This window comes from Anolis carolinensis, chromosome 2 (genome assembly GCF_035594765.1).
Source record: "Anolis carolinensis isolate JA03-04 chromosome 2, rAnoCar3.1.pri, whole genome shotgun sequence".
NCBI lineage: Eukaryota > Metazoa > Chordata > Lepidosauria > Squamata > Dactyloidae > Anolis > Anolis carolinensis.
In genome coordinates, this window is record NC_085842.1 from 313,476,495 (window position 1) to 313,494,725 (window position 18,231).

The following is an 18,231-nucleotide window of genomic DNA, read 5'->3' on the forward strand; positions in this document are numbered from 1 at the left end:
AGGAAGCTGGAAGCTGGAGAAGGTTAAATTGCCTCTGTGTCTCTATGTTCATATGGCATTGATTACTTGCCATGTACGTGTACATTGTGATCCGCCCTGATTCCCCTTTGGCGTGAGAAAGAAGGGCGGAATATAAATACTGTAAATAAATAAATAAATACATTTGTTTCCTTAGTCGCATTTTCCCAATCTTGTACTATCCTGCAGTCCACTAAACATGGAAAAAGGTTCTTTTCTGGATCCTACAGCATTCCCCTGTGTTAACTCTTATCTCTGGCATTATATAACTTCTATAGAACATTTTATGCATATTTTCTCGGATGGAACCAGCTATTGAGAATTTAAATCCTCTTTTCCATAGATGTTCCCAATTCTCCAAATCAATATTTTCCCTTAAGTCTTTGTCCCATGAAAACATAGCAATTTTTATTCGGTTATGTCAGGCATGGGCAAACTTGGGCCCTCCAGGTGTTTCGGACTTCAACTCCCACAATTCCTAACAGCCTATCAGTTGTTAGGAATTGTGGGAGTTGAAGTCCGAAACACCTGGAGGGCCCAAGTTTGCCCATGCCTGGGTTATCCTCTAAATTGTACTCTGCTTATGTTTTTTTCCCTCTTTCATTTGATGCAAAGTCATCTTCTTTTCTCATTTTCCTCAGCCCTGTCCAGCAATGACTGAGACACCCGGCGTTTGGGTTACGTCAGAAAAGAAGATGGAAGAAATGCACTACAAGTTGGAGATCTTCAAAATTATTAAGTACCACAACCACGTCACTTGCCGCCACAAGAAAAAAGTCATACGTCATCACAACAAATAGCCTCAACATGGGCACTGAACATCTTTGAGATGAATCGTTTGGGCTACGGGACTGAAAATGAAATAAAGGGGGTTACAAAGTGATTTTGAAAATGCCTCCACAAAGTAATTCACACAGAGAATATCTACACTTGTAAGACAATTACCTTCAAAGGGTCCTGGCTCAGGAGGGAAATCAGGCAGAAAACCCAGTCTCGTGAGAGATGCAAAAATCAAAGTTTATTTTCACCACAGTTGTGAGAAGGAGACAGCCGTACATACCCCAGAGGGCTGTATCATGCAAATAGCCATCGCAAAAGCATGTCGCAGCAAACAAAGAATTTATACCTTTGGCTTATCTAAAATTGACCAATGACTGAGGATCTTCCTCACCTTCCACACCCACTTGGCATAAGTGATACCTGTGACCTCACTTGTTGATTTCAAGCTAACTTTGGTCTTGGAACTTTCTGGAGAAAGGCACCAGCTCACAGGAAGGGAGGGGCATATGCAGAGTCAAACCTACATAGGGAAAAGTTTACTATTTTCTGGCTTATGGTCCCTTCACACTGACCATTTAATGCTGTTTCAAACCAGCCTTAAAGGAAGTGGTTTCCTTGCGCAGATGATTACACAGGAAATCCTGGAACCAGTTAGAGGCTTGGATGGTGAGGATACTATTGGGAATCTATGAGTGGTTAGACTAAAAAAATAACCCTTTCTTGGGGTGATTCCACCAAAAATACAGCAGAGTGGCAGAAGCATGCTTCATAATCAGCAGAAACTTACATGTGGTGAGCTGGGATAAGCTTCGGTTGCATAGAATGGCACAGGATTGCAGAGCCAAAAATATTAGTTCAAAAGTATTTATTGAAGTAAAAGAAATACATTCTGGATAGGAAAGTTCTTGGCACTAACTTTCTAAATCTCCTAATCTAAGGAAGGCAAAGGTAAAGATATCAACAATGTGCATGCAGCTACAACTTGCCTGGAGAATAGCAAGATGTGTCCTCACAGGAGGAGACAAAACATAAATAAAATGGAAGCTGACCATGTGGTCAAAGCCTAGGCCCCATATTAATACCAATAGGGAGAATGTTACCTCATACCTCAAAGACATCACATTGCTACATCAATCAGATAGGGGAAGAAATAGTAGCAAACAGGAAGAGAGTAGTAGAGACAGAAAGCCCCTTCTAGGAAGGCATGCATAGGAATATTTTATTTATTTTATTTACAGTATTTATATTCTGCCCTTCTCACCCCGAAGGGGACTCAGGGAGGATCATATTATACACATATAAGGCAAACATTCAATGCCATATGAACAGAGACAGAGACAGACACAGAGGCAATTTAATCTTCTCCAGATTCCAGCTTCCTGAGGGTATGTTCAATTCTGGCCACAGGGGGAGCAGCTGCTTTTTCATCCACTCTGATGCCGACTTCCTCACTCCAAACGGCTGCTGGATGATTTTATGGTGTCGTAAATTTTTAGTTAAATTAGCCTCCCCACATAGTGGTACCTACATTTCCTACTTGATAGATACAACTATCTTTTGGGTTGCTTAGGTCAACAACAAGCAGGGGCTATTTTTTATTTTAATTGCCGGGTGCTCACTATAACAATTAAAAGAAGATTACAGGCTGGCCTTGAACTTATGATCTCTTGGTCATAGTGATTTATTGCAGCTGGCTACTAACCAGCCTGCGCCACAGCCCGGCCCCAATAGAGAAAGAATAGAGAAAGGAATCCCACATTCTAATCCTAGTCTAGCTACTCATTGGGGACTGGAGACTTGTGGAGTCCAGGATGACACCCAACAGATACAAACTGCAGAGCACTGGTGCACATTAAGAGCTTTCTTTGGTTTGCTTTTGTGGGAGTTTGTTGTCTGGCAACTGCAGTTTGAAGCCAGCTTTGAACTGTGATAATTGGTCAGTACAAATGGATGTATTTTGTACAATGCTGTGATTTCCCACCACATGACACTGTCATCTTAGGCCATTTCAGTTATAAAAAACTTTAGTTCAAATAAATGCATGTGTCTAATGAATAAAGTCCCTTTCGCGTGTCACAAAATGATGTTTTATGAGCTGAAAGGGCTCACGAGCACAACTGAAGCTGGATACGCTTAGCTTGGAACAAACTGATTAGTGACATCCTAACTATCTTTCAGTATCTAAGGGATGCCCTATTCACATTCTAAGAGATTCCACCCAAACATTAGGAAAAACCTCTCTGCCTTGTAGTCTGTGTGACAAGCCATCTTTCATCTTACTTTACATCCAGGTTGGATGGACATCTTTCAGGAATGATTGGTTGTGTATTCCTGCGTGCCAGGATGTTGGACTACATGGCCCTTGTGGCCCCTTCCAACTCTATGATTCTATATTAGTAGAATTAATTATGTTTTGATACCACTTTAATGATCATGGCTCAATGCTATGGACTTGTGAAGGTTGAAGTTTGGTGAGGTACCAGAGCTCTTTAGCAGAGAAGACTAAAGACCTTGTAAAATTCATATGATTCCATAGCATCAGGCCATTGAAGTTAATGTGGTATCCAACTGCATTTCTTCTACAGTGTAGATGCACCCTTAGGCCTGCAAAGGTACCCAAAAGAAGGAAAAACATATTTTGATTTTACAGATGAGGACTTCTAAGTAAAATAATAAGCAATTTTCACAAGGCTAGTGATCTCAATGGAGGGAATATACACACCTACTCATCTTCTTTCTGCCCCTGGTTTTGCCAGTAACGCTGGCAGAGAACCGATAAAGCAGACAGGAGTCACTTCACTTATGCATGCCTTTCCAGGGAGCTTTTTGTCTTGACATGGTGTCTCTGCTGAGGCACAGTTATGACATCTTGGTTGCTGGTTTCTTTGCACAGCTGAGAAGTAACTTGTTCAGATGGCTACAGATTGAGAGGAAGAGGAAGGGAGCTTGCAAAAAGCTTGCAAGCTAACATCTGCTAACAGCTCAGTGGAGGCAGTTCATCTGTGTGTGAGAGAGAAAGAGTTGGTGAGAAGGAAGCAAAGAATGGGCACATGTATTCCTACAGTTCTTACAGTAAAGAAGTAGAATCAGGTGTCAAACAGGGATGTGTTATTGCACCAACTTTATTCTCCATCTTCGTTGCTTTGATACTGCACCTTATTGATGGGGAGCTTCCCACCGGCATGGTCATAATCTATCAGACAGATGGAAAACTATTTAGTCTCAGCAGATTGAAAGACGAAACCAAGGTCACAACAACGTCTGTTATAGAACTCCAATATGCTGATGATAATGTAGTATGTGCTCATTCAGAAGAAGACCTACAAGCCTTTGCAGAACACCTTTGCAGAAGCATATCAAAAGCTTGGCCTCTCACTGAACACTGTGAAAACCAAATGCTCTTTCAGCAAAAGGCACCAGCTAATCACTCTGCAATGCCAGAAATACAGCTGAATGGTGTAACATTAGAAAATGTTGATCATTTCTGCTTCCTTGGCAGCCTCCTTTCCACAAGTCAACATCAACACTGAAATACAACACCATCTGACCTCTGCAAGGGAAGCATTTTTTTCAAATGAAACAGAGAGTGTTTGAGGATCAGGACATCTGTAGGGAGACCAAGATGTTTGTTTATAAAGCTATTGTCCTCCCAACCCTGTTATACGCCTGCAAAACATGGACCGTCTACAGACATCACACTCAATTTCTGGAATGATTCCATCAGCATTGCCCCCGAAAAATCCTGCAAATCTCTTGGGAAGACAGCCAGACAAATGTCAGCATTCTGGAAGAATCAAAGACCACCAGCACTGAAGCGATGATGCTCCGCTATCAACTTCGCTGGACTGGCCATCTTGTCTGAATGCCAGATCACTGTCTTCCAAAGCAGTTGGAAGAATGGAAAACAGAATGTTGGTGGACAGGACAAGAAATGTAAAGATGGGCTTAAAGCCAACCTTAAAAACTGTGGCATAAACACCGAGAACAGGGAAGTCCTTACCCTTGAGCGCTCTAGCTGGAGGTCAGCTGTTACCAACAGTGCTGTGGAGGCACGGATGGAGGGCGAAAGGGAGAAATGTGTCAAGAGGAAGGTGCATCAACCATTCCTTGTTGGGACAACCTTCCAACTGGAAATCGATGTCCTCACTAGAAAAGAACATGCGGGTCAAGAATAGGTCTCTACAGTCACCTACGGAGCCATCACCAAGACCTTACATTTGGATGGCAATTATACTCAGACATGAGGATTCGCTGATGATAATATCCCAATGTTTGGATCAAATCTCTTTTCCTGTAATGTGAATCCATTGCTTTGTGGATCCACTGCTCCATTTATATGACATTTAAAATAGCATGTCACCTCCAAATCTTCTCTTCCTCAAGCTAAAAATTATCCAGCTCAAAGTGGCCTACATCAGACTTGGTTCCCAGAGGTGCTTCATGTGCCACTTGGGCCTCCAGAGAAACAATAAAATCTGTGGCACTGGCTCATCTATACTGGCTATTTCATGCAGCTTGAAAGTGTGTCAGATATATAACACATGCTGAAAAAGTGTGTTGTAGCATGCTTTAAGGGTTTTAAACTGATATAAACAAAGTTGGGGAATAGTCTGAAATAGAGCCCTTAATGCGCATCAATGTTTTCTACCACATTGCACAGTGAAAGAGACTTCACAGAATACAAACTGCTGTGTGGACATTGAACGCACGCTGGTGATTTGCATATGTGGGGAGATCTTTAAAAAACCTTTCCTTCTCCACAGCTGACAAGTCACAGATCCTGATGAAAGTGCATGGTTGTTAGCCACCTTGATTACCTACAGGGAGAAAAGCGGGGTATAAATAAAGTAAATAAATAAAATAATAATAAATCCTGGAACTGATTCAAGACCAGCACCTGCAATTTGTGTGAACAGCACTCATGCCTTGAACCAATTCCAGGGTTTCTAATGTTATCACCCTCACACTGAAACTGCTTTCTTCTATGCAGGTTTCAAACTGACTCAAATGGTCAGTGTAGATAGGCCTTTACGCAGAATGCAGGATGTGAAACACATTATAGATAGCCACGGCACTGAAATGCTTTGTAAAATTTGGAAAGCGGTGGTAGGAAGGCTGCTGAAAAACATCCCAAAAGTATGGCTGGGCATCAGGGGCCAATGACATGATTTTTGTTCCTGGGTTATACATGTCATTTCCTCATTGGTTCTATCATAAAAGCATGGGAAAGGTTAATTAAACTGCAAAATTTTTGGTTTTGTGGGACATCCTGCAACACATTTTGCTGTAGTTTTTCAATGACTATCTCATTGAGCCTCAACCAATTCAACCTACTTTGTGGCAGCCACAAAAATGAAGTTTCTGGAGTATAACAACTACTTACAAAGTAAGTACCACACAATTAAACAGGAAATAACACTTTCAAACCAGGAACAGAAAAGTTTTCAAGTGTGATGCTCGCAGTGACCTTGTCCATATTGGCTAAGGATATGGACAGGGCAAGAATAGAAAGCAGAGGAAGACTCTTTCAAAACACAGAAATAAAGACACCCCAATCAAGCCATGCAGAGGGGGATTTAAAAGCATTGCATGCAAAAATACCACTTGCATCTCCACCTTAACAGTCTCCATCCTGCGTTACTTCCTTCCTTTCTTCTTTGGAGAGGGACTCAGCCAGCCGCATTTTATCGATTCCCTTCAACTTCACAGCCCAAAAAGTGGGTGCTGATGAAGGGCAGTCAGGGATGGCGCACAGACAGACATTTAATATTTTTAAAGCAAATATTGTCCTCTTTGAGGTTTGAGAAGCTGGAGCATTTCCTGCCAGCCTTTCTGGAGTTGGGGAGCATATCCACACTGCAGCATTGGAGTAGTTTGATGCTACTTTAATGGCTCTGGTTGCAGACAAAGGAATCCTAGGATACATCACTTGCTGAAGTGTTGAGAGGGAAAGAGAGAAGGGGAGGATCCTGTACTCTAAAGATGCCCAGTCTCTTCTGGTGTTGGGAACTAAACAGAACCAGCTCTGCTTCATACCTGGACGGGAGACCACCAAACAATAGCAGGGGTTGGACACTGCTGTAATTCAGAAGGAGGAACTGGAGAAACCACCTGCTCAGAAAATTATCTGAAATGTTTAGGTTCATCATAAGTTGAAGGCACAAGATCTGCCTTTCATCCCTTTTGCACAAATACTGTAGGCTAGCAAATGGGCCAAAACTAATAAAATGAACATCAAGACTGAAAAATGCACAGTACTACACTCAGGCTAAAAGGTTGCAGGTTCAAATCCCGGGAGCGGAATGAGCACCCGCTGTTAGCCCCAGCTCCTGCCAACCTAGCAGTTCGAAAACATGCAAATGTGAGTAGATCAATAGGTACCGCTCCAGCGGGAAGGTAACAGCACTCAATGCAGTCATGCCGGCCACATGACCTGGAGATGTCTATGGACAACACCGGCTCTTCGGCTTAGAAATGGAGATGAGCACCAACCCCCAGAGTCGGTCACGACTGGACTTAACGTCAGGGGAAACCTTTACCTTTTTTTTTTTTTTTTGCACTCAGGCAATAAAGATGAAATGCACAGGTATAAGACAAGTGTCATCTGGCTTGAAAATAGACCAAATGAAAGGGATCTAAGAGTGGGTTGCTGTGAGTTTTCCAGGCTGTATGGCCATGTTCCAGAAGCATTCTCTCCTGATGTTTCACCCACATCTGTGGCCGGCATCCTCAGAAGTTGTGAGGTGTTGGAAACAAGACAAGTGGGGTTTAAATGTCTGTGGAAAGATGTCCAGGGTGGGGGGAAGAACTCTTGTCTGCTTGAGGCAAATGTGAATGTTGCAATTGATCACCTTGATTAGCATTGAATGTCCTTGCAGCTTCAAGGCCTGCCTGCTTACTGCATGGGGGAATCCTTTGTTGGGAGGTGTTAGCTGCCCCTGATTGTTTCTTGTCTGGAACTCTCCTGTTTTAGAGTATTGTTAAGTATTTACTGTCCTGATTCTAGAAGTTTTTTTAAAAAAATACTGGTAGCCAGATTTTGTTCATTTTCATGGTTTCCTCGTTTCTGTTGAAATTGTCCACGTTTGTGGATTTTAGTGGCTTGTCTGTGTAGTCCGACATGGTGGTTGTGAGAGTGATCCAGCATTTCTGTGTTCTCAAATAATATGTTGTGTCCAGGCTGGTTCATCAAGTGCTCTGCTATGGTTGACCTCTCCGGCTGAGTTTGTCTGCAGTGCCTTTCATGTTCCTTGATGCGTATCTGGGCAATGGTGCTGCGTTTGGCGTTCCCTCTGTAGCCTTGTCCACAACTGCATGGTACAGTATAAGGTAGACTCCTGCAGAGGTGAGAGGATCCCTCTTATCCTTTGCTGAAGTGACATTTGTTGGATTTTCTTAGATGTATGGAATATGTCCAGAGAAGGGCAACCAAAATGATCAAAGGTCTGGAAGCCAAGCTCTTTGAGGAGTGGCTTAGGGAGATGGATATGTTTAACTTGGAGAAAAGAAGGCTGTGTGTGCGGGGGAACCTGATAGCCATTGTTTAACTATTTGAAAAGATATCTGCGAAGAGGGCAAAGGCCCGGGCTGTGGCGCAGGCTAGTGAGCAGCCAGCCAGCTGCAGCCAGCTGCAACAAATCTCTCTGACCATGAGGTCATGAGTTCGAGGCCAGCTCGGAGCCTATGTTTGTCTTGTCTTTGTTCTATGTTAAAGGCATTGAATGTTTGCCTTATATGTGTAATGTGATCCGCCCTGAGTTCCCTTCGGGGTGAGAAGGGCGGAATATAAACACTCTAAATAAATAATAAATACAGTAGAGTCTCACTTATCCAAGCCTTGCTTATCCAAGCCTCTGGATAATCCAAGCCATTTTTGTAGTCAATGTTTTCAATATACCATGATATTTTAGTGCTAAATTCATAAATACAGTAATTACTACTTAGCATTACTGCGTATTGAACTACTTTTTCTGTCAAATTAGTTGTATAACATGATGTTTTGGTGCTTAATTTGTAAAATCAAAACCTAATTTGATGTTTAATAGGTTTTTCCTTAATCTCTCTTTATTATCCAAGATATTCGCTTATCCAAGCTTCTGCTGGCCCGTTTAGCTTGGATAACTGAGACTCTACTGTAAATAAATTCTGTTCTAGAGACTAGGACGCGGAGAAATGGGTTCCAGCTGCAAGGAAACCCATCTAAACCTTGGGAAGAACTACTTCACAACAAGAGCTGTCCGGTGATGGAATACGCTGCCTGGGAGTCGGGTGTTTTAAGTAGTGGCTGGGTCGGGAGTGTTTTGCCTTTTCCTGCCTGGGACAATAAGGTTGGACTGGATGGCCTTTGGGGTCTCCACAAGCTTTGTGGCTGAGTGCGCAGTGTCCTGAATGTCCTCCCTTCTCCAAGACGGCCTCTTTCTCCTCCCAACCTCCCGACTCCTCACTTTCTGCCTCTGAAGGGAAAGAAGACCCTCTGGGTGGGTTGGGGGGAAGAGAGAGAGAAAGACAGAGAGAGAGAGAGAGAGAGAGAGGGAGGGAGAAGACCCCCTTCCTTCCTCCCCTTCCTTTTGTCCTGCGCGCAAGAGAGAGAAAGAGAGGAGCTCTCCAAACGCGCGTCTGTTTGGGCAACTTTACGCCGGGTTTTCCTGCCTCCCTTCTCCTCGCTGCCTGCCCCCTTTCTCTGGGGAGGGAGGGAAGGGGGAGAGGAGGGGAGGAGGATGGATACGGTTCTGCTGCCGTGCTTTTTCCCGCCCCGGTGCCCGTTGCTTGCTTCTTTCTCCGGCTCGCCTTGCCTGGCTGCTGCTGCCTCTGCGCCCTCCCGCCTTTGCCTTTGGAGAGGAGACGAGAAGGAGGAGGAGGGGCTGCCGTCCCTCCTCCTCCTCCTCCTCCTCCTCCTCCTCCTCCTCCCCCTCCTGCCTCCCAGCCGGGGCTTGAGGGGCCCGGGGTCCCCTCCCCAGCCTCTCAGTCTCCTTCCCGCCGCCGCCTCTCCAGCATGGGCTACACGGATCCCACCTCCAGCCGGGATTTGCTGGGCAACCGAGCCTTGCTCTTCATCTTCGTCTGCGCCTTCGCCGTGGTGACGCTGGTGCAGCAGATCCTCTACGGGAGGAACTACTTGAGGAGGTACAGAATCGCACCCATTGGGGGGGGGGGCAGCGGGGAGGCAAACTCATCCGGACCGGGAGGGGGGGGTGTCATGCTTTTCCAAAAGCAACCCACCTCTCAGTTGTCCTCTGCAGCTTCTCCTGCGCCTGGGAAGGATCCTATGAGGTGTCCCTTTGGATGCCCTTCGCGGGATCGAGGCATAGAGTGGGTTCAGAGGGTGGAAGGGGGCTGGGAGAGGCAGGGGCTCGGCATCACTTTCTGCCGCTTGCCCTTGATTGGCAGCCTTTCTCTTCACACTCGGGGTGCGGGCTTGACCTCTAAAAGACAGACCTCAAACTCAAGGCGGAAGAATACATCAGGCCTGGGAGGGAACTGCTGTCAGATGTGCTGTCAAAGACTTTCATAGCCCGAATCACTGGGCTGCTGTGCGTTTTCCAAGCTGTATGGCCATGTTCCAGGAGCATTCTCTCCTGACGTTTCGCCCACATCTATGGCGGGCATCCTCAGAGTCATAGAATCATAGAATAGTAGAGTTGGAAGAGATCTCACGGGCCATCCAGTCCAACCCGCTGCCAAGTAGCAGGAAATCGCGTTCAAAGCACGCCAGACAGATGGCCATCCAGCCTCTGCTTAAAAGCCTCCAAAGAAGGAGCCTTCACCACAGGTTGTGAGGTCTGCTGGAAACTAGGCAAGTGAGGTTTATATATCTGTGGAAAGTCCAGGGTGGGAGAAAGAACTCATGTCTGTTGGAGGCAGGTGTGAATGTTGCAATTAATCATCTTGATTAGCCTTGGCTGCTTCCTGCCTGTGGGAATCCTTTGTTGGGAAGTGTTAGCTGGCCCTGATTGTTCCCCCTGTTTTCTGAGTTCTGTTCTTTATTTATTGTCTTAATTTTAGAGGTTTTTTTTTACAAGTGATAGCCAGATTTTGTTCATTTTCATGGTTTCCTCCTTTCTGTTGAAATTGTCCATATGCTTGTGGATTTCAATGACTTCTCTGTGTATCTCATGGAGCTGTGGACAAGTCTACATAGGGACCCCCAAATGAGTGTTGCTCTTTATTTACCATCTTGATTTTAGAGTTTTTAAAATACTGGTAGCCAGATTTTGTTCATTTTCATGGTTTCCTCCTTTCTGTTGAAATTGTCCACATGCTTGTGGATTTCAATGACTTCTCTGTGTATCCCATGGAGCTGTGGACAAGTCTACATAGGGACCCCTGAATGCAGCATTGCCCAAACACAAATCAAGGAACATGAAAGGGATTGCAGACAAATTCAGTCAGAGAAGTCAGCCGTAGCAGAGCACTTGATGAACCAACCTGGACACAGTATATTATTTGAGAACACAGAAATGCTGGACCACTTTCACAACCACCATGTCGGGCTACACAGACAAGCCACTGAAATCCACAAGCACATGAACAATTTTAACAGAAAGGAGGAAACCATGAAAATGAAAAAAATCTGGCTACCAGTATTTAAAAAATCTCTAAAATCAGGACAGTGAAAAAAGAACAACATTCAGAAAACAGAGGAATTCCATACATGAATCAATCATGGCCAGCTAACACCTCCCAACAAAGGATTCCCCCAGGCAGTAAACAGCCAGACCTTGAAACTGAAGGGCTATTCAATGCTAATCAAGGTCGCCAATTGCAACATTCACTCCTGCCTCCAACAAATAAGAGGTCTTTCTCCCACCCTGGACATTATTCTGCAGATATATAAACCCCACTTGCCTAGTTTCCAACAGACCTCACACCTCTGAGAATGCCTGCCATAGATGTGGATGAAACGTCAGGAGAAAATGCTTATGGAGCATGGCCATACAACCTGGAAAACTCACAGCAACTCATTGCTGTAAGAGTTTTGCCAGTGTTGTGTAGCCATCCTGATCTGACCTATCAGAAAGGGTTGTTGTTGTTGTGTGAATAAAGTAGTGGGAAAGAGAGAGATCTTCATCTTATGCTCACTGCAGGAAAGGTGAACCATGAATGTCATAAATGCATGACAAATATTTTGCATTTCCAAAGGCAGGATCCAAGGAGTGAGCTTTGATAAAGCCTTGGTGCTGTTATGTGCCTTCAAATTGTTTCCAACTTATGGGAGCCGTACATTGACCCTCCCTCAGGTTTTCTTGGCAAGATTTGTCCAAAGCAGGATTGCCTTTGTCTTCGTTTGAGGCCGAGAGAGTGTGACTTGCTCAAGGTCACCCAGTGGGTTTCCATGGCTGAGCAGGGATCCAAACCTTATTCTCCAGAGTGCTAGTCCGATTTGCAATTGGCTCCTGAGCAAATAGACACAGGATGGCACGCACCGGCTTTCAACAGCCTAACCCCATTGGGACTGCAAACGCCTGAGCAAATGTGCGCAGGATTTGGCTGCTTCGTAGCGGGTGTTCTGTCATCATGCTTCCCTCCAAGGAAGTCCTGTTTGAACTCAGTGGGAATGACATCTGAGTAATGAAGATCTCAGCCGCATCGGATTTCTTATGACATATGCTTTTATGTGCTACAGCCCACCTCCTGAAACAGATGCAGGAAGTGGTATTATCTCTTGGCAGAGATATATGACTTTGCGTGTGTGTGGATGTGTGTGTATTAATGAGCACGGAGAAGAGCCAGGTAGCCATAAAATACAGTAGAGTCTCACTTATCCAACACTCGCTTATCCAACGTTCTGGATTATCCAACGCATTTTTGTAGTCAATGTTTTCAATACATCATGATATTTTGGTGCTAAATTCGTAAATACAATAATTACTACATAGCATTACTGCCTATTGAACTACTTTTTCTGTCAAATTTGTTGTATAACATGATGTTTTGGTGCTTAATTTATAAAATCATAACCTAATTTGGTGTTTAATAGGCTTCTTCTTAAACTCTCCTCATTATCCAACGTATTCGCTTATCCAACGTTCTGCCGGCCTGTTTATGTTGGATAAGTGAGACTGTACTGTACAAGAATTAACAGTCTAAGTCAATGCTGAGTATAAAAAGATAGACACCAGTAAAGGGGGCAGGCTGGATAGAGATGGATATTCCTGGTTGTTGGTGTTTCCAATCTATGGTGACCTTAAGGTGATCCTTTCACAGGGTTTAATTAGCCAGATTTGGTCAGAAGAGGTTTTACCTTGCCTTTCTGAGGCTGAGAGAATGTGACTCACTCAAGGTCATCCAATAGATGTTCAGACCCTGCTCTCCAGTGTCATTGTCCAATGCTAAAATCACTAAGGTAAAGGTAAAGGTTTCCCCTGACATTAAGTCCAGTCATGTCTGACTCTGGGGGTTGGTGCTCATCTCCATTTCTAAGCTGAAGAGCCGGCGTTGTCCATAGACGCCTCCAAGGTCATGACTGCATGGAGTGCCGTTACCTTCCCGCCAGAGCAGTACATATTAATCTACTCACATTGGCATGTTTTCGAACTGCTAGGTTGGCAGAAGCTGGAGCAACAGCGGGCGCTCACTCCGCTCCTGGGATTTGAACCTGGGACCTTTTGGTCTGTTAGTTCAGCAGCTCAGTGCTTTAACACACTTTGCCACTGGGGCTCCATACTAAGATCACTACATCCACACAAATTCTTACAGTGATTACCTCCCATGTATGTTTTTACATGAGCTTGAGGGCAGCTTTTAGAGGTCAATTTCACATCACCCTTGTTCAAAATATTTTAAGCAATTTCAGGGAAGGCTTGGCTGGGTGAAAGGAGCAGGTCTTTCAGTCAAAATCACAACAGGAATAATTAACCAGAGCTTTGGAGACCTCCTGCCTTGCCTCCCTCCGTAGAGGTCTTACTCTGCCCACTGTCCTTTTCTCTTCATATCTCCTTCTATTTCGTAAGAGAAACCTGTATCTGTCTCTGCCCATCGAACTAGGCTTCTGTTAGGATCCTTTCCTTTTTCAGTTGTCAGGATTGGGTGGTCTCCAGGCATGTAGAAATCAGAATTATATATTTTAAAAAGGCATTAATTTATAATGACATATTTCTATGTCATTCCTGGTGAGGAGACAAAAACAACAAAGTGAGTCTAGAGCTAATATAAAAAATGAACTAATTTTATTTACGTATCCATGGGAGAAATATTCTTGTTATTGCAAAATGGAATATTTACCTGCGTGTATAAATGCTGAAGCAAGTCCTTAAAATAATAATAATAATAATAAAACTTTATTTATACCCCGCCACCATCTCCCCAATGGGGACTCGGGGCGGCTTACATGGGGCCATGCCCGGGAAAAATACAATATAACACAATATAAAAACAACATATCATAATACAATTACAACAATACAATAAAGAATCATATACAGTACAACACAAAATCCAAAGAGCAGTATAACAGGGCAGGCCGCACTGACACTCAGTTAAAACTCGGGGTGAGAAAAGGATAAGAAAAAGGATAAGAATAAAACCACAGGGAACTAGGAAAAGATAGCAGACAGTCTAGAGGATAAATAATGGGGGCGTAACAAAAGCATGTAACAGTTACTCTCCGAAAGCACATCGGAAGAGCCATGTTTTTAGATCTTTCCTAAAGTCTGAAAGAGTGGGGGCTTGCCTGATTTCAATGGGCAATGAGTTCCATAAACGGGGGGCCACAGCAGAAAAGGCCCTCTCCCTAGTTCCTACAAGGCGGGTCTGGGATAAAGGCAGTGGCGACAGGAGGGCCTCCCCTGACGATCGCAGAGATCGGGCAGGTTTATGGTAGGAGATACGGTCACGAAGGTAGGTGGGTCCCAAACCGTTTAGGGCTTTATATATGATGGTCTGCACCTTGAATTGGGATCGGAAAATGAACGGAAGCCAGTGGAGCTCCTTAAACAGGGGAGTAGATCTCTCCCTGTAATTCGCCCCAGTTATTAATCTGGCAGCCGAGCGTTGGACCAGTTGTAATTTCCGAGCCGTCTTCAAGGGAAGCCCCACGTAGAGCGCATTACAGTAGTCCAGTCTAGAGGTAACTAGGGCATGGACCACCGTGGTCAAGTCAGACTTCACGAGGTATGGTCGCAGTTGGCGCACAAGTTTGAGTTGTGCGAAAGCCCTCCCGGCCACCGCCGACACCTACGCTTCAAGCGTCAACGCTGAATCCAGGAGGACCCCCAAACTGCGGACCTGTGATTTCAGGGGGAGTGCAACCCCGTCCAGCACAGGTTGCCACCCAATACCCCGATCTGACGAGCGACTGACCAGGAGGGCCTCTGTCTTGTCAGGATTGATCCTCAGCTTGTTCCTCCTCATCCAGTCCGCCACAGCGGCCAGGCACTGGTTCAGCATCCGAGGGGCTTCCTTGGAGTTAGATGGAAATGAGTAGTGGATTTGTGTGTCATCTGCGTAGAGATGGCAACACCCTCCAAAACTCCGGATGACCTCTCCCAGTGGTTTCATGTAGATGTTAAATAGCATGGGGGATAGAATAGACCCTTGCGGGACCCCACAGGTCAATGGCCAGGGGTCCGAGCAGGTATCCCCCAGCTTCACCATCTGGGAACGGCCCTCCAGGAAGGACCGAAGCCACAGCAGAACTGTGCCACCGAGTCCCATCCCGGCGAGCCTCCCCAGAAGGATACCATGGTCGATGGTATCGAAAGCCGCTGAGATGTCCAAGAGAACCAGCAGGGTCACACTCCCCCTGTCCAGCTCCCTGCGGAGGTCATCCACCAGGGCGACCAAAGCCGTCTCGGTGCTGTGCCCAGGCCTGAAGCCAGACTGCGAGCGGTCCAGAAAATCGGTGTCATCGAGGAACTCCTGGAGCTGCGTAGCAACCACCCGCTCCAGAACCTTGCCCAGAAATGGGAGGTTGGAAATTGGCCTGTAGTTGTTACATACAGATGGGTCTAACGAGGTCTTTTTTAATAATGGTTTTACTACCGCCTGCTTAAAGCAGGATGGAACTGACCCTTGAACCAGGGAGGCATTTATAATAGCCACAAACCAATCCAACAACCCATCTTTGGCCAGCTTCACCAGCCAAGAAGGACAAGGATCCAGAGCGCAGGTGGTCGCCCTCACAGACCCAAGAATCCCCTCCACGTCATCAGGAAGAACAAGCCGGAAAGAATCCCATAAGATCGCACAGACAGGTACCTCGGTTACCTCCGCTGGGACCACAGTTAAGCTGGAGTCCAACTCACGGCGTATCTGAGCAACTTTGCCTGCAAAATGGTGCGCGAAATCGCTGCACCGAGTTGCCAAGTCATCAGGAAACCCCTGGGCCTCAGGAGGCCGCAGGAGCTCCCCAACAACTCGGAACAACTCCGATGGCCTGTTGGCTGCAGACGCTATGCGGGCAGTCGTGAAATCTTTCCTGGCTGCTCGCAGAGCCACGGAGTAAGCCTTAATAGCGGCTTTAGCCCGTGCTTGGTCGGACACGTCCTGAGATTTCCTCCAGATGCACTCTAGTCCCCTCCTCCTACGTTTCATCACAGCCAGCTCCTCGGTGAACCAAGGAGTCGACGCGATTCTACGCAGTGAGAGGGGACGTTCGGGAGCGATCGTGTCCAATGCCCTTGATAGCTCACTGTTATAGCGATCAGCCAGGACATCGACAGGATCGCCAGTCTCCAGGACAGGAAGATCCCCAAGAGACCTCAGAAGTCCATCCGGATCCATCAGTCTCCTGGGGCGGACCATCTTAATGGGTCCACCACCCCTGCGGAGGTTAGAAGGCACGGCGATACTTAAACAGATCAGATGATGGTCAGACCATGACAATGGAAGAATGTTTTTCTCTTCCACTCTGACTGTCCCACCGTCCACAATAAAAACAAGGTCCAAGGTGTGTCCTGCCTGATGTGTGGGCCCAGATATAACTTGAGACAGCCCCATGGTTGTCATGGCAACCATGAAATCCTGAGCTGCTCCTGTCAATGTGGTCTCAGCATGAATGTTAAAGTCTCCCAAAACTATCAGTTGTTGGGAGACAAGGGCCACATTGGAGACCACTTCTGCTAGCTCGGACAGAGAGACTGCTGGGTCGCGGGGTGGACGGTACACCAACAGAATCCCCAAGCTGTCTCGGGCTCCCACCCTCAGGAAAACACACTCGAACCTCGGGGATTGCGGAACGGCGCATCTGATCAGGGCGATGGACTGCCGAAAGATCACCGCAACTCCTCCTCCCCGCCCCCCAACCCTGGCCTGTTGATGCACCCCGAAACCTGGAGGACACAGCTGGGTGAGATTCACACCTCCCAGCTCATCCAGCCACGTCTCGGTGATGCATGCCAGATCCGCCTCCTCATCCAGGATCAAATCCTGGATGACAGCTGTTTTACCATTGACGGATCTGGCGTTTAGAAGCAGGACCTTAAGGTTGGGGGGTCTGTCCTGAAGACTACCACACCTAAACCTCTCCAGGGTCGCAAAAACTCTGTTGCGCTTCTCCCTGGGTTGATAGTGACCGTGCTTTCTCCTCCCCCATATCACCTCAATGGGGCCACCTCCATGAGAGCCCTCTTCCCCCTGATGGAAGAACTGGGTGGAGTTGCCAATTACCGGGACTAGTCAGCTGTCCTGGCAAGGAGAGCCTCCAAAGGTACTTGTTTTTTTAAAAAAGGAGCTTCTCTCCACTGATGGGAGAGAGGGGACAGTTGATTTGGCATCATCATGAATAGGAAGGTGACTAAGCAAGAGTGGGGTCTTGTTGTGGGCCTGGGAGGTAGAACAAGTCTGACTTAGAGTTGGGGAATCTTGAATATCAATGCTCAGCCCGATGTCGAGGGGGCGAATCAGTGGGTCTACTAGAACCCTCCTGAGAGTGATGCCCCATTGTTGCAGTTTGGGCCCACACAAAAACAATTTTTCCCTTAATATTTTATCTTCCAAGCCAATGATAAGAGATAAGGAGCGGTTCCAGGATTGATACTCTCTACAAAGCCAGTCGATAGTCTTGATCTTTACCTCCGACCAGCTTATGGATAAAATTTGTGCAAGGGATATCTGGACTGCTCGCTTAGAAGTCCACCTGCCTCTGTTCAATAATGAGTCTGAAACTTCCACTGCAACCTTATTTGTTTGTAAAAGATGCTGAGAATTGCAGGAAGTATCCAAAGATTGTCCGACCAATTCAGAGGGCAGCTCATTGTTCGACTTCTGCAGGACATTGTTGATTTCCTTCCCATCCCCCCTCCCCAGACCCACTCCCCCAGATAAAAACCCACCCTCCTCTCCAGTCACTCCAAGGCCTGATCCGACGACTACCTTCTGCTCCTTGAAAACTGCTCCCTAACAGCATATATTCTTATCTGGAAGTAAGCTGTATTCAATATCCTCTGATTTACTGTTCTTGTGTGCTTTCAAGTCATTTCCAGCTTATGGTACCAC

The 18,231-nt window shown here is 46.0% G+C and overlaps 1 protein-coding gene and 1 long non-coding RNA gene across 8 annotated transcripts in view; one reads left to right on the plus strand and one right to left on the minus strand.

Annotated features, from left to right (window-relative positions):
- Nucleotides 1–1,016: 1,016 nt before the first annotated feature.
- Nucleotides 1,017–10,579, minus strand: LOC134296795 (uncharacterized). 5 transcript variants are annotated; one of them, XR_010003657.1, is made up of 3 exons: nucleotides 10,018–10,579; nucleotides 4,799–8,135; nucleotides 1,017–3,798 (listed from the first exon to the last, which is right to left on the minus strand). It is a non-coding gene; the product is annotated as an uncharacterized LOC134296795 (long non-coding RNA). The 5 variants fall into 5 exon arrangements; XR_010003659.1 differs by having other exon boundaries at nucleotides 4,799–4,944; nucleotides 10,018–10,567; XR_010003656.1 differs by lacking the exon at nucleotides 10,018–10,579 and having other exon boundaries at nucleotides 4,799–4,944; nucleotides 6,415–9,141.
- The window catches only part of st8sia5 (ST8 alpha-N-acetyl-neuraminide alpha-2,8-sialyltransferase 5), a 67,831-nt gene continuing 59,387 nt past the window's right edge, over nucleotides 9,788–18,231 (plus strand). The window contains exon 1 of one of the 3 annotated variants that reach the window (XM_008103518.2): nucleotides 9,788–9,921. In XM_008103518.2, the coding sequence (XP_008101725.1) occupies nucleotides 9,791–9,921 (131 nt within the window). In that variant the 5' untranslated portion in view covers nucleotides 9,788–9,790. The remainder of the gene's footprint in view (nucleotides 9,922–18,231) is intronic. The other 2 variants (XM_008103520.2, XM_003214504.3) reach the window with 2 other exon arrangements.